This window comes from Schistocerca serialis, chromosome 2 (genome assembly GCF_023864345.2).
Source record: "Schistocerca serialis cubense isolate TAMUIC-IGC-003099 chromosome 2, iqSchSeri2.2, whole genome shotgun sequence".
Classification (NCBI taxonomy): domain Eukaryota; kingdom Metazoa; phylum Arthropoda; class Insecta; order Orthoptera; family Acrididae; genus Schistocerca; species Schistocerca serialis.
The window spans coordinates 872,711,466-872,736,540 of record NC_064639.1 but is presented as its reverse complement, the minus strand read 5'-3'; the positions used below and the strand labels follow the sequence as shown (position 1 = coordinate 872,736,540).

The following is a 25,075-nucleotide window of genomic DNA, read 5'->3' as shown; positions in this document are numbered from 1 at the left end:
TCAGTCTACATCCTCGTTTATACTTTCAGAAGTCTTTATTCCTTGTTCGTATGTAACAACTTCAGAGGAAAACATAAAACTAGTTCTTTGTTACGAAAGTTTTATTTTATTTTGTGGGACATAACCGCACCTTTTAAACAGTGGTTGGATCAGTCTTGTTGCCAAATGTATTATCAGGCTGTTACACTTCGCCTGATTTTTGCCTACTTTCTAGACATACAAGCTCTGTTTCCGCCAGTTTACAAATTTTGAAATTTTGTTGTGTTTCATTTATAGACCTACTGTTTTGATTTCACTGTTTTCCTTTCATTGATGTCTAACTAATGGGTATGCGGAGTATGTTGTGGCTACTCTTTTGCATGTGTAAAAGAAGGGGAAGTAATGGATTCGACTCAGTTTGACCTAATTAATACCTTGCTTCTTTTCTTTGCAGTTCGTTAAATGCGGGTATGCAGGCTCGAATTTTCCTGCTCATATATTCCCATCAATGGTTGGAAGGCCAATTATCAGAGCTGTAAATAAGATTGGTGACATAGAAGTGAAGGTGAGTAAGAATTTTTTACAATATGTGATACTGACATTGTGGTGTGTAGTTGATACTACAACAATGTTTTCCCAATGATGATCAGTTGTATTGAATACAACCGTGATTTCATAAACCCAGTGATACCTTAACATATGACACAGATAATTCACTGTAAAACATGGACTAATCAACTTGATATTTACATTTCACTTGCAGTCATTTGTTTCTGTTAAGCACTGTCATTTTTTATATGTCCCTCGGTGTTGTTGAGAGCACTGAAACAATTTGCAATAGACATATCAACAAAAACTTGTTTGATATTGGAACATACATTCATACATACATACATACATACATACATACGCATCTTGATATAATGTAAATACTACTGTAGGGTTTAGATAGTTGTCATTGTGAGTCACCTGCATTGTGAAAATGGTTCTTCAGATATTAATCAAAGAAAGTTTTCTATATTTGTTTATGCAACGTTAAGGGATGCACCTTGGATATTAGCAGTGATACCACACTTATGTATTAACCTATACTGTATTAGAAACTACTCTTTAATATTTATGGCAGACAAATTTTTTATGAGTAAAGTAACTTCAACATGTGCCATACAAAGCGGAGGTAATCATCTGATGATTACAGAGGGTCAGAATCAAACTGCCTGACGTTTTATGTTTGTGGTAATAATGCAGCCTTATTTGTTCTTTAACAATGTAGGAAAAGGTAGATTTCTACTTACTGTAAAGAAGACCCAGACAGGCATGATTAAAAGACAAACAGAGCTGTTGGCCGTAGCCTATTGGCCATTCCTACATTGATGATATTCCTATGTGGATTTCCCTAATTTGTTCTTTTTAACAGCATATATCAAATGATAATGTGTAGGCTAAAATCGTTTCATTGAGTAGTAGTAAGCTATTGCAAAGTTTGCATCTCAGTTAGTTGTTCACGTATTGTGATGGTTTGTTTATGGACACAGATTTATGTGGTTTGATAAACAAGTGCAAAATTTAATGAAAGAGAACAGAATCAAACAAGTTCTGTGAAAATCATAAGAAGATGGCTATGATACCCGTAAGACACTTCAATGAATTGGCTCCAATATGTTAAAACCATATGTAGACATTGAGTATAAAAGTGATATTTTCTGAAGTTGGTTAGTAAATTTTGACACTAGTCTGTGGCTGCAATTGTTCACCGGCATTTGTTAATCACTGCTGATGATTTATGTAATTTTAAAAGGATTTGTTAATCAAGACTGCTTGTTTTACATGTTGCTATAACTCTTTTAGTGCCACTTTTACAGACGGATGATAAAATGAGAAAATCTTGTATCACATATCAAATTGTAAGCCTCCTTAGCAGTTTTTTTCTCTATTACAGGAAGATGTTTATGTCAAAGTAAGGCGCTCATCATTGCTGTAAGCTCACAAAAGCATATTGCATAAATTTGTGGGTTAATTCCTAGTAACTCATTAATTCTGTCATGCATGGGCATCTTAATACAGTTTGTGGGTTTGATTTATAGTAGTGGCGTTGATTTAACACACACATGTTGTATTGTAAACTTTGAATGTAGCATATTAATCAGAAGGAAAGTACAGGGCTCTTAACATTTGTTGCAGTATCTTGCCCTGTATTTATTATTGGTTTGCTGGAATTGGGTTATTAGTTATGTTGTTGATACATATTAACATCATAATACATTTTAAAGATGTAAATGTGTGTAAGTGATATGACCATATTGTTCAAATGTACAAAAACGAAACAAAAAAAAAAAAACTGTACTATAAAAGGAAATCCAGGATGGGTTTGCCCCTACAAGCACAATGAAGGCCAGAATCAACTCCTATTATGGAATTCTAAATTTTAAGGCATCCTCGGAATTGTGCCTTTTTGTGAAATACTAGCAGTGGGACAGAGTATGTGCTCATTCACATTGTGACACAGAGCCTTCAGATACGTGAAATGTAAAGTTAGAAGAGAGAGGCATAGCAAATCCATTGCAACACACAGATGGGAATTGGGATAAGGGAAATGCTTGTAACTATTGTTGGCTTTGACCAGTGACATAGGAAATGTGCAACAAACGTCTTAAACGTGGTAACTGGAACGTGATACCAGTAGCGATTTTGTCAAACGTGCTAAACTTAAATCAGTCTGTCACCGCAGTCTGGTGTTTTGCATTCACATTGATCGGTTTTGCCAACTAACACTTAAAATATTAAAACACGCACCAAAAGGTGATGTCACAACAGCCATTAATGCAATATTATTTGTCAAAGCTGACGAACAATATTGAATTTCCCTCCTGACCTTGAAATTGGATGCATAAGCACCTGGAATGACTAATATTGCTAAACCAAATGGCATCTGTACTTAATGATTGATTCAGTTTGAAAAAAAAGATAAAAAGCATTATCTGATCACTTTACTTATAGAGTTATGTAGTTTCCCCAAATAACTTAGTGTGGACACTGAAGTGGTTGTTCCAACAATGCTGCTGGCGATATCTTTGATGTTGTTTGTAAAGCAAAGAACAGTTTGGAGGCAGACAACCAAATATTGGAGACGTGAAAATCCGTTTTAACACTAAAAGTAACAACTACACTTTGCTTTTGCTGATAAATTTGCGCTCAGAACAGTGATACATTAGGTGCATTTAAAAAAAAAAAAAATGTGAATTTTATTTATATCAAAACACACCGTGCAACACAGTTAAATGGTCGCTTCCTCGAAACCCCCATAATTCTCTCCTGTTGCAACATAGAAGTTTGACATCTGTTTCAAAGATGGCTACAACCTGTTGTGGTAGTGATGCAAAAGCATGGTGCCGTGGAGCTTCACCCTGAGTCTCGGTGACACTCTACACAGCAAAGTGTCAACACATGCAGAAAAAAGGTCAGAGCTCGGAAGTTCATGTGATGTGTAAGATAGTATAATTTCACCGCCATTCTGCCAAATGGCGTATCACACTAAGGGAAAGCAATCATACTCTCTCTTGTCCACATTTCACCCCTTCTTGTGATGCTTCTGTGATGGAGGTCAGAATTGTGATACCCAGCATTGAAAACACAGTTTTCTTATGTGTGGTGAAGGAAAACGTTTCCAGTGCACTGCCACTCAGAATTGACATGCAGAGGCCTCAGGAGGGTGTTATAAAGGACATCAGTGAAATCACCCTTTTCTGTGGGACATTGATTACTACACATTTCATGGTCAAAAATGACAGTTTGCAGTGCAGTGAGCCACAGGGTGACATTCTTGGCAACTTTTGACTCTGCTGATTCCCCCCCCCCCCCCCCCCCCTTCGCCCCTTCTGTAAGGACATTACGGGCCAACAATCGCATGGGATGTGGTAGTGTGTAGCACGATCACAATTTTTCCTCTGGTGTACAGGGGGGAACCACTAAAGGACTACTCAAAATCATTCTTCGAAATTTGAACATGATCTGAAACAGCAAAGGGTGCTTATGCTTTATCAGCCCTTCTGTTTCATGCCACCCTGCAATCATGGGAGTGGGAAGTGCAACATTGACACTTGCTTGAATAAAACAGCAAAGAGTTCCTCTGAGATCCCACAGTTGTTCTGCAACATGCTTAGTGTCATCCTCGCCTCTGTGTTGAACACTAAAAATGTACCTGTACAGAGAGAACCTGTGATGGAGTCCTAGGTGGCCTGCAGACCGGCAATCCCCTGACACCGCACCTACTCTGCATGTCTGCTAACAGCACTAGAGCAGCATAGTATGCTGCTTGCAAGCGTCTAAGACTCTTTGAAGGTTTGTCCCTGTAAAGTTGCTTAAAGTTTGCAGTTAGTCTTAAACAACTTTGTGAAGATCACGATTTGGCGAGTAGCTGTATGTCACTCTATTTAAACTTAAAAAGAGCTTCTGTTGAACAGCAGAACATCTTAAGGTTTAGAAAGACAATATTTATCATGGGACATGCGCCCAGCCATGTGTATTTGTATTTCGATCAACATTACTCATGGACAGCATCAAAATTATGCAATCCATACTTATACTTTAGGCAAAATATTAACAGGACAGTTTCTGTGCCTGAGGATTGTGTACTGTTTGACAGAAACTCATAAGTTTTAGTAAAATGACATACAGCTTTTGTGCCTAATCTTGATTTTTCACGAAGTTGTTTAGCTTAAGACTAATTGCTAACTTCAAGCAGTTGTTGATACAATATTTGGATGCCAGACATTTCTTGGAACCCATGAAGTCTATCGATATTTACCATTGTATAATAGCTATTATTAATGTATCAGGGATAAATGTAGAGACACAAAGCCAAATCTATGATTGGGTGGTTTAGTTGTTCCAAAGTCAGAGGGAAGGGCATACTACATCTATTAGGACTATGCCTTGTAAGAACAATTTTCAGATTAATGACGGCTTTAGACTACTGTTAATTGAGTAATTTATTGCTCTTATTATTATTATTATTATTATTATTATTATTATTATTATTATTATTTTAGATACACAATATAATATTTCTCAGTGGCCACCTCCCTGAAAGTACTGTGAAAGTTCTGTCTTCCAAAAATACTCCAGTTGTGTAGTCAGAGGACGTTACATGGGAATTTTAGTTTACATAATTTTGGCTTTTCAAAAGCTGAAGAATGCCAGATGTTTCACTGGTTCCAACTGTGACATTTAAGTAGCTTTTTCATTATCATAATGCATTTCTTTGCCTGCCTTGTATTTGTGAAAGCTGTCCTTTATAATGGGTTCATTTGTGAGGGTGAGCCTAAATGAGGAACAAATAGGGTCATGGGTTTCTAGGTGGATGGGCCTTCTGATAACATTATCACTAACATTGAAGAGCAGAGATTGTTGTTCAAAGCAATGATGACATGCTGAGTTCCAGACAGGCAACATGAATAGTAGCACATTGAGCTTTCGGCCAAAGCCTTTCTCAGAAAAATTTACACACATATTCATACAAGTAGGCGCATCTCATGCATGTATGACTGATACGTGGGGAGTTAACACTGTCAGAAATTGATGCCCAATCATCAAGTTACGATACTGACTTAGTCTTAGCATCCATCAAAAAATAACAGAAAGAAAGAAACATTGAGATCTAATCAAAAGGAGAAATTTAGTCTCAAGCCATGGTTAAGACATATGCGCAGAATGCAAAAAGTTCAAATGTTTAGTGGAAGTCTCTTACTCTCACCACCTTCTTTTCTGCCATCCCCTCCTCACCCCTTATCCAGCTTTCACTCTTCCTTCATTACTTCTGCTTTAACTTGCACCACATTTACTGCTTTTCTTCGGAGGATGCTTTCAGACTCATGATGATGTCTTTCAATTGTTTTAGTGTTATTAACCACAGAAATAAATATTTACTGTAAGTATCCTTACTCATTGTAAACTATAATTTCCAAATTGTAAATTTTAACATCATCAATATTGATTTTAGTTGTCATTGACAGTCGTTGTTCATATTTGCCACCAGTTTGAAGTGCTATGTCTCTGTACATCTTTATTATGCATTTTTGATGTAGGGCTATACACATTTTTAAAAATAATCGTTTGTCACATTGTAAGTCGTGCTGCTTTTCTTGATTAGCTATCAAATTTTCTTGTCAGTTGTCTGAAGATGTATGTTTGCAGCTCAGCATTGCTTTGCAGTAATGTGAATTATTAAAATGAGGTTGTCCACTTTCACAAATAAGATTTGGTCATTTGGATGTCACTTAGGGATGCTATCATAGAAACTGTGAAATTTGTACTTACCATTACTGCACAGCCCCATGTTGTAATTCTTTCTCAGTGATAGTAATCTGTGAATGACTCTTTGATTGAAAATCAGCCAAACCGAGAAACATTTCGTAAGTGATTGTTGAGAAATAATTTTTTTGTGGTTTATTTTGAGTTTTGTGCAATCTATATCTTGTCTAATCTTACATGCTGTGATCTGTTACTGACAGATTTTCTGAAAACAGATATTGCCCTGTTTCTAATATTGTGGTCACAATATCAGCAATTTGTCTTTTGTACTGCACACACTAAATCATTCATTTACACCCATTTAATTCTTATGACAGTTTGTAATCTTTTTATTTACTGCTGCATAGGAGTTTGCTCATGTACCCGTAAGTATGTAATACTGTCATCATACCCTTGGAATGTAGATGTGTGCTTTGTTGTGCAAAATTACTTATAGGTGAATATCAAGTTCATTAATTTAACTATAACTTATAATACCACATTTGCCTTTGTAACAGTCATTTACTGTTTCTGGCTGCCTCTTTTTTTTTTTTTTTTTTTTCTCCGCTTTCCTTTTCTGATGTAGCGGATGATCAAAAAGTCAGTATAAATTTGAAAACTTAATAAACCACGGAATAATGTAGATAGAGAGATGAAAATTGACACACATGCTTGGAATGACATGGGGTTTTATTAGAACAAAAAAAAAAAAAGTTCGCGGCATGTTGACGTTACCTTAAGAGGCGCTTTTAGTGAAGCTGTATTATCAGAATGGGGAATGTGCTAGTGCAGCGTTATGATTCTATCACCATAGGAAGGGGATTCAAACGGGTAAAGGTCCATTGACAATTGCAGCTGCGGCGAGAATGATTTCGAAGTTCGAAGCCACGGGTTGTTTAGACGATAGACCCTGTAGTGGCCAACCGAGCACAAGACATAATGCTGCTGAGACAGTTCAGGAAGAAATGGATACTGTAGCGGGTTCGTCTATGCACGGGCAAGTCAGCGCTCATGCAGTCGCATGTCGCACCAGCATTCCATACACTACTGTTTGGTTGGCACTTAGGTGTACCCTCCAATGCTATCTGTACAAAATCCATTGGCATCATGAACTGTTACCTGGTGATTTAGTGAAGGAGAGGGCATTTGAGGTGTGGGCGTTTCAAAAGATGGCGGAAGATGACGATTGGTTGAGTGACTTGTTGTGGACCGCCGAAGCTCATTTCATGCTCCGAGGGTCTGTCAGCACCCACAACTGCAGAATTTGGGCTACCGAAAATCCTAGAACTGTCGTGGAAACTCCATTGCACGACGAGAAAGTCACGGTATGGGTTGGATTTACCACATCTACCGTTATCGGGCCTTTTTTCTTCGAGGAAATGTGTGATTCTGGTTTTGTAACTGCGACCGTGACGGGTGATAGGTACGCTGATATGTTACAGAATTGTATCATCCCCAGCCTGGCTGATAAACACCTGCTGGAACGTACGATGTTTATGCAGGATGGCACTCCACCCCATAATGCTATACGCGTGAAAGATGTCTTGCGCACGTCGTTTGGTGATGATTGTGTGCTCAGCCGCCACTTTCGTCATGCTTGGCCTCCCAGGTTCTCAGACCTCAGTCCGTGCGATTATTGGCTTTGGGGTTACCTGAAGTTGCAAGTGTATCATGATCGACCGACATCTCTAGGGATGCTGAAAGACAACATCGGACGCCAGTGCCTCACCATAACTCTGGACATGCTTTACAGTGCTGTTCACAACATTAGTCCTAGACTACAGCTATTGTTGAGGAATGATGGTGGACATATTGAGCATTTCCAGTAAAGAACATCATCTTTGCTTTGTCTTACTTTGTTAAGCTAATTATTGCTTTCTGATCAGATGAAGTGCCATCTGTCGGACATTTTTTGAACTTTTGTATTTTTTTGGTTCTAATAAAACACCATGTCATTCCAAGCATGTGTGTCAATTTGTACCTCTCTATCTACATTATTCCGTGATTTATTCAGTTTTCAAATTTATAGTGACTCTTTGATCACCCGGTATAATAATGTCAGATTGTAGATGTTATCTTACAGTACTTTTAGTTGCCATACTTACATTTCTGGTTCCATTTGAGTAGCCTGATACAAAACAAAGGTGAACATGTACAAAACCACTGTTCGTGTGAAGAAGTTGGAATCTACCTGACTGCAGCTCCTACTCCTTGTGACATCTATTGTATTTGCCTGAAAATATATAATTGGAAGTTAACTTTGTCACCCATTTACAGCACCAGATTTGTGAATATAAACACAAAGCTTTGTCTAGGTTTCTACTTGAATTGGGGTGCTTGTTTCCAAGCACAGACATTGTTTGAAATACTGAAATATTTCATGCCCTTTTCTCAGTTTTTACTGAATTACTTCCTATTTCCTGAACCATTAGCAGAATGCAAATTTTCTGGTAATTGTAGCCACAGATGACAGCAAAGTAACTAGAGCTAGGCTCTTTGTCAGTATTTACTTCCTTGGAGCTATCTTCAGCAAAAAGAGACATGACACTGTATTTTTGCGAAAACAGGCAGTCACAATGAAAGAGCACATTCAAAGTATTCTGAAGAAGATGGTGCAGAAAGTGGAGATTACGTCCCACCTACCTCCCTACCTTGCCTGCCCATCCCCCCCCCCCCCCCCCCCTGCAAACCATAAATCTCAAATTTGTTAGATATTCTGAAACACTTAAGCTGTTTCAAGCAAAACTAACATAAGAACAATGCAAACAGCTTTTGTCAAAGATTACATTAACATAACGATGCAGATGTGGCACTCTTAGGTTTGTACCTATAATGAACAGATGGTGTCAAAATTACAGTGAAGCGGCTGTTCCATGTGCTATCAAGACAAATGTGGAGAATATTGGCTTGAAGCAATTACAGGGTACATGCAAGTATTTCATGCTGTGGTGTGAATTAATTTTTAGAACTCATTCTGGTTTCAGTGCGCGAAATAACTGTACAGTGATCCAGAGTTGATACATCTGTTTTCCTCATAATTTTTACAGTCATGTCAATAAAATTTACTGAAATGGTGTTCATTCTGTTACTACGTATTTCCACGCCTTTCGTCACCAACAGTTGTGTGCGCGTCTAAAGTGTTCATAGACTAATTGTCCATATGCTCATTTCCGTTCAGAGAGACATTAAAGTACTAAGTTACAAAGTGTTTTTCTGATTTTGTTACATTTATTGCTCACTAAATTGACGTTCTGTGTCCTCCCTTCCTTTTCCCGTCTCAATCATTTAAGTTATTACACTCTGTGCCCTTACATTCCACCTTTCCTTTTCTCAGACCTGATTACTCATCACTCCTATACTGTAACTTACTTTACTCTGCTCATTCCATTGGTGATATCTCATCACCCCAGAGTATCTGAGATTCGAAAGATTCTGATACATTTTTGTGCGATATGGAGAAGGTCAAGTGTGAAATGGAATACACGGCAGTAAATTTTTCTCATGCAAATGTAAACTGTAATATTAGTTTAATGACATTGTAAAACAAAAGTATGTTGACTCTGTTATGTTGTGGAGTAATTGGGAAAGAGGGTTCTTATGTTTGACAGACATGAGATGCTGTTGCTTCTTAGCAGGTAGGCTTTTGCCTACTTTTATGTCTTTGCAGATGAAAACCAGTATACCATATACATAATGCAGATCATTTTAGCTAAAAAAAAAAGGTCAAATTTATGTAATATTTGAACAGGCTTGCAAGGTATGAGACACGTCCAAACAATTCTGAAAATAATGGGGTGGGGGGCGGGTGCTTATCAAATGTGTAGATGCTATATTTCCTACTTTATCAGACAGAAATATGAAGAAATTTTATTCATTAGTAATAAATGCCTTATTTTGATTTTTGTTGCTTTTTGCCATATTTGATTTTTCATCTGCATGTGTCAGTAACTGTACTATTGTCACATATGTAAAAACTACATCACATCTATATTGTAGAAAGTAAGATGAAGTATGCTATTATACACACTCTGCATGGGCATTCCAGTTTTTGTAGTACAGAATTACTGAATAGCTCTGGAGATGGGGTTGTATACTGTATATCAATTTAGAAAACTGTGCTGTGCATGTAGTTTGAACATATATTTTCTGACTAAAGTCTTAATTTTTCGTCTTAGTAATCACTGAGAGCATGTATTCTCTCTCCTGTATTGTACATTTGCTTCATTTTGCCTAATAATTGATGTTATTTAATGAACAGGACTTAATGGTCGGAGATGAAGCGAGCAAACTCCGATCCATGCTGGAAGTAAATTATCCAATGGAAAATGGAATTGTAAGGTATGTTTTTAAACTATTACTTGTTCAACTGTGGGATTTTTGTTGTACAAGAACATCAAGAATAAAGGACATATAATGCCGCTGGAACCTGGAGCATTCTGTGAGTGGTTGTTATGTTAGCATAGCATTTGAAAAACAGGGTTTGTCAGCTTTTGTCCTTTCTATTGTTGCACTTCTTTGTGACCAAACAAAAGGAAGGTTTTTCCTCAATTGTCATTCAAAAATGGTTTAAAGAATAATATATATAACTTGAATGTATAAATGTGGTATTCTAAGCCACATTTCCAGTGTGTTTGCAAAGGAAACTTTGTGGTCAGTATGTATCACCAGTTTTCAGTTATAATTAAGCTGCATAAGTTTCTAAAATCATTCAAAAAGTAATGGTACCATAACAAACGGTGGTAAGATAGGTGCTAGGAATTGGTTGGAGAGGCAGGACAGCAGATAGTCCGGGGAACAAATGGGGTTGAAGATGTAATTATGACTGTAATGAAAAGAAAATGGGAATGGATAAAACACATATGCAAATAATTTGATGGTTAATGAGCCAAGGAATTTTTTTCTGTGGATACCAAGAACTAAGAAGAGGTACAAAAGAAAACCACATGGAAGATGCGTATAGTTGAAGACCATAAGGCATGAAATGTATAGAGGGCATCTTTATCCAGCAGTGGATGTCAAATACTTGAGTGTTATGGAAGTATCTAAAGAAAACATAGTAAGATCATGACGATCCCACCTGGTCATCTACATGTATGCTTCACCGATCACTGTACTGTATGTGGCAGAGGAAACATCACAGATTGAGAAAGGAAAAAATGGTAGCCTATATGGTTCTGTATGTGCCCTAATCTCTCTCATCCTATCCTCGTGATCCATATGCTAGAACATGACAGTGGCAGAAGAATGGTCGCAAAGGCTTTAGAGAGAGGTTCTCTAAATTTACCCACCAATTCACGAAAGTCATCACCATTTTTCAAAGGATTCATATTTTAGTTCCTTAACCATTTCTCTTACACTTTATTAGGAGCTAAAGCAACCAGTGTATATAAACACCTCTTAGAGGAGTCAGACATTTTAACTACATTTTGACAGTACATATATTCCGATGAAATTGGTTGCCAATAAACTATTCAGATTCTGATTATAATAACAATGCCCATAATGCATGACAAATACACTGAGGTGGCAAAAGTCAGGGGATATCTCCTAATATTGTATCGGACATCCTTTTGCCCGATGTAGTGCAGCAACTCAATGTGGTGTGGACCGAACAAGTTGTTGAAAGTCCCCTGCAGAAATATTGACCCATTCTGGCTCTATAGTGGTCCATAATTGCGTAAGTGTTGCCCGTCCAGGATTTTGTGCATGAATTGATCTCTCACTTATGTCCCGTAAATATTTGATGGAACTCATATTGGGAAATCTGGGCGGCCAAATCATTCACTCGAATAGTCCAGCATTTTCTTAAAATCAGTTACGAACAATTGTGGTACAGTACAAGGCACATTGTCTTCCATAAAAATTCCATCATTGAATGGCTGCAAATGGTGTCCAAGGAGCTGAACATAACCATTTCCAGTCAATGGTGGTTCAGTTGGACCAGAGGACGCAGTCCATTCTGTGTAAACGCAGCTCACATCATTATGGAGCCACCTCCAGCTTGCACATTGTGCTGTTAACAAACTGTTCCCCGTCATTGTGGTTCTCGTTTGACGGTGGTCCACATTTTGCTGGACTGTCCCAAAATAGCCGCTCTGTGCTGGACTTCTAATCTCCCTCGTGTTAGGAGCTGATGCCTCAACAGCTGACTTAGTTTTATGTTTTATTCATGAAGGGGGCTTTTACTACTCCCTTTAAGGGATGGCCACTTAACCTTATTGGCGCATTGAGGAGTTGGCAGAACACTCTGTTGCCTCCTCTGCCCAGACTGGACTGTGGCTGTCTGGGTTTGGTGTTCTAGCCTGGTCGTCACCCTACCTATTCTTTTGCTCTTCTTCCCCCTCTTGTGTGGTTTGTTAAACTTGTTCATCTTTCGTCTCTCTGTACTTATCTTGCCTTGTTCCTGATGCTAGTTCTTCCTAGGCAATTTCTGAGTGGGGTTAACTCAAGTGGTGGGGGCTGGGATTGTATATCCCCTCATTGCACACTGCTATCAGGGGCTTCTGGCTGCACCCTACATGGGGCTCCTTGCCTGCCTTTGTTCTTCTGTCCCCCTTTCTTTGTTTTGTCCCTTATCTCACGTTCTTTGACCTTTCATAGATGTGGGGGTTCTTCCCCTGGGTTTTATGCAGTAGGCTGTGTCTTAAGCATTAGGCTGTGACTTATCTACAGTCATGTAGACCTGTCTGTTAGAGGAAAAAGAACTGATGACCTTGTAGTTTGGTCATATTAATGATCCAACCAACAACCTGGGTCCCTGGCATTATGAGGTCTGCACCACTTTTGAACCCTACCACCTGCTCTTACCAATTGAAATTGGGACTCACCTGACCAGGCCATGGTTTTCCAATCATCTAAGGTCCAACCAATATGGTCACGACCCCAGAGTACAAACAATGAAGTGCTGTTAGCAAAGGCACTTGCTTTGGTCGTCTGGTGCCATAGCCCATTAATGCCAAATTTCGCCGCATTGTCCTAACAAATACATTCGTCGTATGGCCAACATTGATTTCTGTGATTATTTCATGTAGTGTTGCTTGAGTGTTAGCACTGACAACGCTACCCAAATGCCACTGGTCTCAGTCATTAAGTGAAGGCTATTGATACCCGTATTGTCTGCAACGAGAAGTAATGTCTGAAAATTTGTATCCTGGGCATGCTGTTGACTGCGTGGCTCTCCGAACATTGAATTCCGTAACAACTTCCGAAATGGTATGTCCCATGCGTCTAGCCCAAACTGCGATTCCTCTTGCAAAGTCTGTTAATTCCTGTTGTGTGGCCATATTCACATTGGAAACCTTTTCATGTGAATCACCCGAGTACATATTGGCATCCCATGACACATTTGTCACCTCAGTGTATAGTATGTAAGACAAATATAAAACACGTTTTTGGTTTGTCTGAATATATTTGAAGAAGTACTTAGTCCATAAATTTAAATACCTTGTTGAGACAATGTAGAAGAATGGTTTTGGCAGGAATATAGTGCAATATTTAATCAGTATATAATGTTGTTAAATCTTTAACTCTCCCAACAACTGAATGTCTTACTTCAAAAGCTGTTTTCAAACTTAAATTTATTGCAGACATAATCTCTGGATTGGATTAAGAGAGTGAGCTGGCCAAGTAAATCATTTAAGCATTTGTCTTTCGAGAGCTGTTAATGAGATGAGCCCTGTTGTGATTGACCCGAATTGTTCTTGTAGCAGTAGTCGACTGTCATACCTGTAGGAGGATATAAGGAAGCATTAGGATGGTATCTTTCTAGAGCTGTGCTGACTATACTTGGGTATGAATAGGTATGAAAGAGTAAGAGTGTGTCCAGAGATAATCATTGCACCCCACAGGCTTGCTACTTCATCCTAGGGGACCACTTTCGTGTATGTTTAGTGGATGACATTAGGTGCCAGCTTAAACAAATCAAAATAAATCCACTATGACTCTGCTCTTGTTGTGCTAGCATTGTCCATCAGGAAAACAGTCCTTTATTTAACATTAACCTAGTTATTGATAGTAAAGTAAGATTCTGACCCGCAGTTGAGTTCCTGTAAGGGTGCTGACTGTGGTACTTTCTCACTGTGAAAACTTTCTAGTGTCAGGCCTGGTGGTCTCGCAGGCTAGAAGTACGGAAAACTTTTGCTTGCGGCTTGAAGAAGATAAATAGAAAAAAGTTTCCTAGCAGGGCACCTTTTAAGAGACTAAAAAGAAGTTACTTTCGATTTAGGATGCCATCTTCTGCGGTTGTGGTGTTTTTGTGGAAAGACAACAGAACTGTGTGCCAGATTTCCAGTTACCATAACAGAGGTATTATTTATGACCAGAAAACAGAAGTGTGGCACTAACATCAACGTTCACTGCACTTCTCTAATAAAAGACTGCAGTTGTAATGTGAGAGGTATGAATCATGCTGACAGACTTCGATCTGCGTATGGGCGGGGAAGAAGATCCAGAAAGTTTTCGTAAGTGCTTATGAAATGTGTGGTGAGCTATATGGAAGATTCCACTTCTGGAGTTTAGAAGTAACATTACTTAGGGATTGATGAATCGCACGAATACAAAGCTTGTTAGTCCCAGAGCTACAAGGCAAGTTCTGTCAGAAAGCAATAAAAGGAATAAATGAGTCCCAAAAGATGTACAACTAGGAAAGAAAGGTGTTCATTTTCTCACTTTTGCAGCAAATGGGGGAAGATGTGAAGTACCTAATGCAAAAAAGCTTCAGTCTAGACCAAATTCAAAATGTTTACTTTGTAGTGTGTCCCTCTGCTGCCATAAAAATAAGGATGTTTTTGCTAAATTCCATTTACCAGCTATGCAATTACCTTCCTAATGCTCAATTCTAACACATTTTGATTTATTACTTATAAAAAGTGATCTAATGGGAACCGTTGGTCAGTAAACCACTGGAGGTCCAGACAGTACTCAAAAGTCTCAATTTTGTAAAATGGTGACAAAAATAAAATTAGAATCTGAAAAAGTTCACTGTTGTTTTGTTACTATTTACTGTGTGATCAATAAAAAACTGGAAAATTTAGGTATTTTCGATAATTCAGAGAACAAAAGTTTAAATGTCTTCTCTACATTTAATCTTATGTCACACAGTTTAAAGTACAGTATTTTACCATCAATCAAAAATACTTTCTCACCATATTGAGAAACAAACTGTCGTAATTTTACTTTGATACTCTGCTTTTTTTCTTAACTTTACCCCACGAACTTCAGACTTTGACAAGACTGAATAACACAATGAGACATTTGTCTGAAGTCCAGGGCCCAGAATTGCTTTAAAAAAACTAACTACTCGTAGATTAACAATAGGCTACACAAACTCTTTGTTATTTTAGGGTAAGTCCATATTGTGAATCGAAACAAAATAGGGGAAGAAAGAAGAAATTTGCTGTTTTCCAGAAAACAAAGTGAGATGCATAATTTTGAGTAATGTAATGTGGAAGAAAGAAATTGCATGAGAAATGTTCTTTATTTTTGAAAGACTGAAAAAACAATGAAAATACTAATGAAAGTATGCTATATCTAAGAGAAGTGACTATATATGCATAAATATGATTCAACAAATTACAGTAGTTCATTTAGTTTTCTCATAACAAGTGTTTATATTTCTTTAGCGAACATGTCAGTCTTACTGAAAATTATGTACCCTATAATAAAAATGCTGGATATTAATGTATACAACAGCTGCTTAGCAGACACACAAAAACCTGTGCAGCAGTTCCAGTGGATGACATTTGACAAAACTTTGCAGATGGTCATGCATATGACTGTATGACTAAACCAGCGATGGGGTTAAAATTGTACATGTAGAGAGATTCTAAATGTCTCATTGAACACAAGAACAGTTACACAAAGAACAAGTCTAATATATGGAACAATCATTGGTGAACAGCAAGCAGAAATCAATCAATATAGCAAATTGTAACAAGCCCATGGGCACAGTAGTAGTCCTTGGAGAAGTGGCCAGATTGTAGCAAATAAATACTTGGCACATATACACATGAATTCACTGGAGCTTGCTGCACTTGCCTTCTATAGCTGCATCCACACCGGCTGCACCACGCTTAGGTGTACCGCTCAAAACGGAGGATAGAGGTACAGCACAGTCGGGCACATCTGGTATGTACACAAACCGTGCCGCGCTACACAACAGTGAAGAAGTTCCACACAGTGGCATTATATCCAAGGAAATGTTTCACTTGTGTGCGGCTATGTTTGGTCAGCATTTTTATGATACGGGCACACTGCAACATTGCTGTACACCTAGGAGCACTCTATTCAATTCTGCGTGATTCTGCCCTGGTGTGCACTGTTCTGTGTTGTTCTGCACCATGCATTTGTGTGCAGCATGAAGCTGTGCAGCGTGGCACGTCAGGTGTTGTCATGGCTACATGCAGTCCTGGAGACTGCAGTTGTACACCATCTTGACTCGACTCTGTTTGGTGGTAGGGGATGTCCGTTGCATAGAAAAACGCCCTTAGTGCAAGCACACAAGAATGAGTGCCACCGATGGTTTGATCTGGCAAACCTTGTCATTTTAATCAAATGGAGTCATTGACTGATACCACAGGATGTACCGTATTTTATGGATGCGTGGAGTGAGCTTTGCACACAGATCACCCTCACATGGCAAATGGCAAGTGATGGGTTGGTAGCAGGAATGACGCAAGTGACATATTGTCCAGGTTGAGAGGTCAGTAGTTTTGAGTTAAGGGATGGAGTTGTGGTTGTGGAAATAGTATTACTCAGTTTGAGCCAGACTGGAAGGCATAAATGTATAAATTTCCCTTTTTTTGCTGCAGCACACATAACAAGGATTCTTTTTCATATATTTATTCTCACTGGTGGACACAGCAGCATTTCCACTTATTCATAGAAGATCAAATACACCTGAATTGTTTTCATCATTTTAAATCATTTGTTAATAGAAATGTCTCCTAGGGTATATATTACTGAGAGGTACCAGGATAGAACGTATAAAGTCTGTATGTACTACATTGTCGTTGTCGTCGTCATCTTTCAAAGACTACACTTTTACCAACGGAGAGTTTCAGACATTACTTAAGATTCCCCATAACAGCTACAATCCAAACAGCATCCTTCCCGTTTTTATCAAGTCTTAAGAGTTATTTACTTACTTACCTTGCTTGACTAGTAATCTGTGCAGAAAAGAAAATTTTCATATTGTTTTTATTTATTTTAATTACTTTAATTATAATTGGTCTTTTCTCATTTTCTATCTGTCTTTCAAAATTGTTGTTGAATTTCCTGTAGTAAGTACCATACTGTATCATAACTTAAGATAAAAGTTTTCATTGGTAATGTAAAATCAGTGAAATATTTTAAGTGAATCCCAAGAAATTGAAAACATAAAATTTGCAAAAGTAATAAATAAAGCAAGCTCTTAAATTTCTTGTATTATTTCTAATATCACTATTTTTATTCAACAGAGAATATGATCTTGTGCTGATTCATGGGGGTTTCTTCCTATAAGTTTCAAATTTTCCTTTCCAGCATCCATGTTTGTGTTGCTATGCATCAATGTATTTACACTCCTTGCAGTTGTGTAGCAGTTTCAGCTCTGTTTTTAGCAGCATATGGTTGTGGGTTAATGCATAACTCAGTAAAATTAAAGATGATAAAATAACAGCAGTGTAGAAGTCTTGAGACTGAAAACTTAGCACAGTGAACAAAAAATGGCACTTGTTAATAGTTTGTCTCATGTTCATTTGCACTATAAACCATAATGGTGTGGAATGAGTCAATTTATGACTCATAAATACGGCTACATGCTGATTTCTTTTTAATGCAGACATGAGTTAGTAATTCCTGCCCACCATCGGTTACACATTACAATAATAGAAATTCTTCTACAGAAAAAACAAGTTGTCTAAGAGAAACCTCTTTACTTTGAACATCTTTGATAAAGGACAGCAAGTGAGACTTGCAGAGCTGACAATATATTCTTTGATTGGCCTATAGTGCCCAAATGATTTCAAGCAGTTACGTCTACTGCTGCTGGCGTAAAAACAAAGAAACATAAAAAAATTTTAAAAAAGTTATTGGCGATATTTTGAAATCCAAATTATAGCTGTCAGTATTTTGTATTAGAATTGTAATACTCAGAGTATTTTATATGAGAAAATATTGCTTTCTACAGCTAAGAAATATGTTGTTTTACTTGGTCAATACTGAGGCTTCCAATAACTACTTACGTAAGAAGAGCTGCAAGGCTGCAAAGTTTGTGGTTTCATAGCATCATGAAAATATTTTTCTTGTTTTCAGGAACTGGGAAGATATGTGCCACGTATGGGATTATACATTTGGCGAAGAGAAAATGAACATAAACCCAAAAGAATGCAAGATTCTTCTGACTGAACCTCCAATGAACCCAACCAAGAACAGAGAAAAAATGATAGAGGTATTGCTTTGAATGATTATTTGTCCTTAAATAATAATGGTCTATTTACTTTTTAGTATGTATTTAGCCTTCATGTTTGATGTATCATGATGACTTTTTCATAAACTTCCTTACCCTTTCTTCTTTCACCTGGTGACTTAACACCATTCTTCCTTGACATATGACGTGGGGCAGTGTTAAGATATTGGACTTGTATTCTTAAGGACAACAAACAGTTAAGATAGTATCAAATTTTAGGCTTCCAGTCATTTCCCTAAGTCACAAGTTTTCTCTCCCGTGTTCCCCCAACCTAAGCTTTTGCTTAGATAAAATACAATACAGTACATGCAATTCTGTAGTGCAGAGGAGCTGACCACACCATTAGCAATATGCACAAGGGCAACTAATAAATGGAGCTGGATATTATAAATAGATGTTCAAATTGATAAAAACTTGTACTCGGAGCCATATGTTGTGTATAAGTTTGTACTTTTTCCTATGTTGGTATTTCGGTTGTTAGGGGTTTATGTGTTGTCATTTTTTATTTGTAGTTCTCTATTGTTATTTGAGTTAACATATTGTCATTTTGTCATTTAGAGATAGTTTGGGGAACTGTATAGGCTAGAAAATAGTGCCAAGTGGAGAAAGCGGAACATTTCTGACATATTGTTCTGTTTGAGTTCAGTAAAGAGATTATAGCAGCAGAGGTAGCTGGAAACATTTTTGCCATGTATTGGGATAATACCATCGGACAGAGCATGGCAAGAAAATTGTTTACTGATTTTAAGGAGGATTGTTTTGACATTAGTGACTCTCCACATTCAGGAACCTTCGGGGTTTGATGAAGACTACATATTAATCCACAATGATCCACATCACTGTACTAGAGAACTGGCAAATGTGATGAACTCTGATCATTCCACCATCATGCAACATTTGCATACACATTGGGTGTATGGGTACCGAATGCTCTAAGCCAAAATCACAGAAACCAGCAGATTGCCCTATGTGTATCTCTGTTTGCTTGTCACCAATTACTCCTGGACAACACTGACCATTTATAGCCTGTATCATTGCTGCTGATGAGAAATGGTGTCTTTATGGTAACATAAGGAAAACAAAGAAACGATTGAGCCCAGACAAAGCAGCCACTTTCTGTACAAAGACCTGTGTGCATCCACAAGAAATACATTTGGTATGCTGTGAATTGCTTTTCCCAACTGTAACATAACTGCTTACATTTATTGTCAACAACTGACACATGTTGCAGACACAGTCCAATAACATTGACCAGAAAGACTGTGTGAAGTGATACTACTCCATGAACCCAGATTCTTCTAGACTGAGAAAAAATATATTCAAGAGTTGGATTGGGAAGTCATTCCGCACTCACATTTCACTTGATCTTGCGCACTCAGTTTTTCAGATTTTTTGCTCTCTATCAAACAACCTTCAAGGAACTTCGTTTCCAGATGAAAATGCACTCCAAATGCGACTTTACGAGTTCTCTGCCTCAAAACCACGTGATTTCAACAGCTGCTGAAAAGAATAGTTACCCCAGCATTGGTAGACTGTTTTAAAATATGAAGAAAAATGTTATTTATCACTAAAGCTTCTGTTCTGTGTGTGTGTCGCAGCTATTAAACCTAGGGAAAAACACTAAGGGGCATATGCAACAATCCAGTAGATTTTCTAAAATGTATGAACTGTGCTGCAAGCGTGCAATCATTGTGTGCTAACTTTTGTTAATTTTCATGCATGTATGATTTACGGCAAACGGAATTAACCATTCCATGCAACACACTGTAAACGTACAGAATCAACTATTGCAAATGTGTAAAGCCACCTGTTTTGTAGAATATGAGTGTACGTACCTTTTAGGCCACTTCATAGATGTGCAAATGTTCTGTGTAGCTGATAGATCAACAAGTTAGAGTCAAGTGGTTTGTGCTTGGTTCACAACACCGTACTAATCACGTGCACCTGCACATAGTCTGCAATTACATTTCATGCTTTGTGTCCTCAGTGTGTGAATAAAACCATCTCTTTATCAATTGGCATGGCATGAAAACCGAAAAGATTTTATTCAGTTCACGCTTTGTTTTCAGCTGATAATAGGTAATTGATGTCAGGAAAATTAAGTTACACTGTGCGCTTCATCTACATCTATATTCATACTCCGCAAGCCACCTGACGGTGTGTGGCGGATGGTACCTTGAATACCTCTATCGGTTCTCCCTTCTATTCAAGTCTCGTATTGTTCGTGGAAAGAAGGATTGTTGGTATGCGTCTGTCTGGGCTCTAATCTCTCTGATTTTATCCTCATGATCTCTTCGCGAGATACACGTAGTAGGGAGGAATATACTGCTTGACTCCTCGGTGAAGGTGTGTTCTCGAAACTTCAACAAAAGCCCGTACTGAGCTACTGAGCATCTCTCATGCAGAGTCTTCCACTGGAGTTTATATATCATTTCCGTAATGCTTTCGCGATTACTAAATGATCCTGTAACGAAGCGCACTGCTCTCCGTTGGATCTTCTCTCTCTCTTCTATTAACCCTATCTGGTACAGATCCCACACTGCTGAGCAGTATTCAAGCAGTGGGTGAACAAGCGTACTGTAACCTACTTCCTTTGTTTTCATATTGCATTTCCTTAGGTTTCTTCCAATGGATCTGTCTGGCATCTGCTTTACTGACGATCAACTTTATATGATCATTCCATTTTAAATCACTCCTAATGCCTACTCCCAGATAATTTATGGAATTAACTGCATCCAGTTGCTGACCTGCTATATTGTAGCTAAATGATAAGGGATCATTCTTTCTATGTATTTGCAGCACATTACACTTGTCTACATTGAGATTCAATTGCCATTCCCTGCACCGTGCGTCAATTCGCTGCAGATCCTCCTGCATTTCAGTACAATTTTCCATTGTTACAACCTCTCAATATACCAGAGCATCATCCACAAAAAGCCTCAGTGAACTTCAGATGTCATCCACAAGGTCATTTATGTATATTGTGAATAGCAACGGTCCTACGACACTCCCCTGTGGCACACCTGAAATCGCTCTTACTTCGGAAGACTTCTCTCCATTGAGAATAACATGCTGCATTCTGTTATCTAGGAACTCTTCAATCCAATCACACAATTGGTCTGATAGTCCATATGCTCTTACTTTGTTCATTAAACGACTGTGGGGAACTGTATCGAACACCTTGCGGAAGTCAAGAAACACGGCATCTACCTGGGAATCCATGTCTATGGCCCTCTGAGTCTCGTGGACGAATAGCACGAGCTAGGTTTCACACGATCTTCTTTTTCGAAACCCGTGCTGATTCCTACAGAGTAGATTTCTAGTCTCCAGAAAATTCATTATACTCGAACATAATACGTGTTCCAAAATTCTACAACTGGTCGACGTTAGAGATATAGGTCTATAGTTCTGCACATCTGTTCGACGTCCCTTCTTGAAAATGGGGATGACCTGTGCCCTTTTCCAATTCTTTGGAACACTACGCTCTTCTAGAGACCTACGGTACACCGCTGCAAGAAGGGGGGCAAGTTCCTTCGCGTACTCTGTGTAAAATCGAACTGATATCCCGTCAGGTCTAGCGGCCTTCCCTCTTTTGAGCGATTTTAATTGTTTCTCTATCCCTCTGTCGTCTATTTCGAGATCTACCATTTTGTCATCTGTGCGACAATCTAGAGAAGGAACTACAGTGCAGTCTTCCTCTGTGAAACAGCTTTAGAAAAAGATATTTAGTATTTCGGCCTTTAGTCTGTCATCCTCTGTTTCAGTACCATTTTGGTCACAGAGTGTCGGGACATTTTGTTTTGATCCACCTACCGCTTTTTCATAAGACCAAAATTTCTTAGGATTTTCTGCCAAGTCAGTACATAGAACTTTACTTTCGAATTCATTGAACGCCTCTCACATAGCCCTCCTCACACTACATTTCGCTTGGATTTAATTTTTGTTTGTCTGCAATGCTTTGGCTATGTTTATGTTTGCTGTGAAGTTCCAGTTGCTTCCGCAGCAGTTTTCTAATTCGGTTGTTGTACCACGGTGGCTCTTTTCCATCTCTTACGATCTTGCTTGGCACATACTCATCTAACACATGTTGTACGATGGTTTTGAACTTTGTCCACTGGTCTTCAACACTATCTGTACTTGAGTCAAAACTTTTGTGTTAAGCCATCAGGTACTCTGAATTCAGCTTTTTGTCGCTTTTGCTAAACAGAAAAATTTTCCTACCTTCTTTAATATTTCTATTTACAGCTGAAATCATCGATGCAGTAACCGCTTTATGATCGCTGATTCCCTGTTCTGCGTTAACTGTTTCAAATAGTTCGGGTCTGTTTGTCACCAGAAGGTCTAATATGTTATTGTCACGGGTCGGTTCTCTGTCTAACTGCTCAAGGTAGTTTTCAGATAAAGCACTTTAAAAAACTTCACTGGATTCTTTGTCCCTGCCACTCGTTATGAACGTTTGAGTCTCCCAGTCTATATCCGAAAAATTAAAATCGCCACCCAGAACTATAACATGGTGGGGAAATCTACTCAAAATATTTTCCAAATTATCCTTCAGGTGCTCAGCCACAACAGCTGCTGAGCCAGGGGGCCGATAGAGACATCCAATTACCATGTCTGAGCCTGCTTTAACCGTGACCTTCACCCAAATTATTTCACATTTCGGATCTCCGTAAATTTCCTTCGATACTATTGCACTTCTACCTATCGCTATAAACACGCCTTGCCCTTCACTGTCCAGCCTGTCTCTGCGGTATACATTCCAATATGAGTTTAGAATTTCAATGTGGCAGCATATAGCTCTAGAGTTGTCACCACAAAACTGCATGGATTGTGTTACAAATTGCTGCCTGTGCTGTCTCCCTGATATTTTCATATGAAGTATTCACTTCCAGGTGAAGAGCCTGCTCAAATGGGGTAACATTAAATCAGGTGCTTATTTTGATGAGCCTGACTTGTTTGTCAGTTGCAAACACTTCATCCATTAGAATTTCATTACTGTTTACATCTGGTTTCAGCCAACTTTCTGTCCCTAGTACTATTTGTGGATTGTGACCGTTTATTAATGAGAGTAGTTCTGGGACCTTTCTATACACACTCCTGCAGTTTACTATTTGCAGATTAATATTGTTATTCCCTGTTGCATTTTGCCTACTCCTATCTTGCCACGTCTCAGGAGGCGTCTTGTCGGGCTTAGGGAGGGAATTCTTTAACCTAAAAAACCCACATGTGCACTCCACACTTGCTCCGCTACCCTTGTAGCCGCTTCCTGCGTGTAGTTCACGCCTAACCTATTCAGGGGGACCCTACATTTCGCCACCCGATGGCGGAGGTCGAGAAATTTGCACCCCAGATCTCCGCAGAATCGTCTGAGCCTCTGGTTTAAGCCTTCTGTCAGTTTCCATCACCAGAGCAGAAAAATTGACTACATTACCTTGTGGTGACGTGGCTGATGGTATTATACATTAGGCAGTATTGATTTTATGCATGTGAAAGTTTTGGCTTTGTCTTTATGCATGTGAAAGTTTTGGCTTTGTCTTTAAAGTTTTTAAGATCCTATACAAAATATTTCATTTCAGACAGGTTAGTTGAAGCTAAATTGAACCACTCCATTTTTTTGGACATTGAATGCCAGAGAAAGTGATGAACTTCATGCTTGTTTGCATGTCTCCAAGGGAATAATTTAGTATTTCCTATGGAAGGGTACCAGGAAACAGTAGTTCAGAAGATGGAACACTTACTTATTATGCTGTCACAGGTACAACTTGGTCGCCACACAGTGTTACTAGATATTACCGAACCAGGGGAAAAAATCTACTCAAAACCAGTTTTTTCATAATTTTTCATGGATGAATTTGTGAAAATAAACTGTTCAGGAGATAAACTTGTGTAGCAGGGAGTAAATCATTGAAAGTCAGTGAATTTTACAATTTGTGAAAAGCAGGAGCTCCACGGAATCTACGCTATCAGTCCTCTTGCAGTTTTGGATAATATGGAATACCTTATGAGTGGTCTTAGTAAAGGAAACAAGCATTAAAAGGAAATTTATTCTGTTCTCCATCTCAGCATAATAAAGCAATCTGATACTCAGAGCCTGGCGTATAAGAAACTTTACGAACTGCAGTAAATACTAGATGTGATTGGAAAGTTTTAAGAATGGGCTTGTAATTGTAAAATGGTGGTACTTACATCCTACTGTGATGCATCTCCTCCAAAATAGTCCCCTTCTGACTGAACACGCTGATTCCATAGGAAACAGGTTGAAGTCCACAGGGGCCAAATCAGGGAAATATGGCAGTTGTCAAAGCACAGGAATTTTGAATTTGGTCAAAAATTCAACAATGGAGAAGGCATGATGAGCCAGAG

General features: G+C 38.4%; 1 protein-coding gene across 3 annotated transcripts in view; it reads left to right on the top strand.

The window, feature by feature from the left end:
• Nucleotides 1-25,075, top strand: part of LOC126458195 (actin-related protein 2-B) — a 66,258-nt gene that overhangs the window by 341 nt on the left and 40,842 nt on the right. The window contains exons 2-5 of one of the 3 annotated variants that reach the window (XM_050095084.1): nucleotides 434-544; nucleotides 6,636-6,653; nucleotides 10,526-10,605; nucleotides 18,559-18,694. In XM_050095084.1, coding sequence (XP_049951041.1) covers nucleotides 434-544; nucleotides 6,636-6,653; nucleotides 10,526-10,605; nucleotides 18,559-18,694 — 345 coding nt within the window. Of the gene's footprint in view, nucleotides 1-433; nucleotides 545-1,918; nucleotides 1,937-6,635; nucleotides 6,654-10,525; nucleotides 10,606-18,558; nucleotides 18,695-25,075 lie in introns of all 3 variants that reach the window. The other 2 variants (XM_050095083.1, XM_050095085.1) reach the window with 2 other exon arrangements.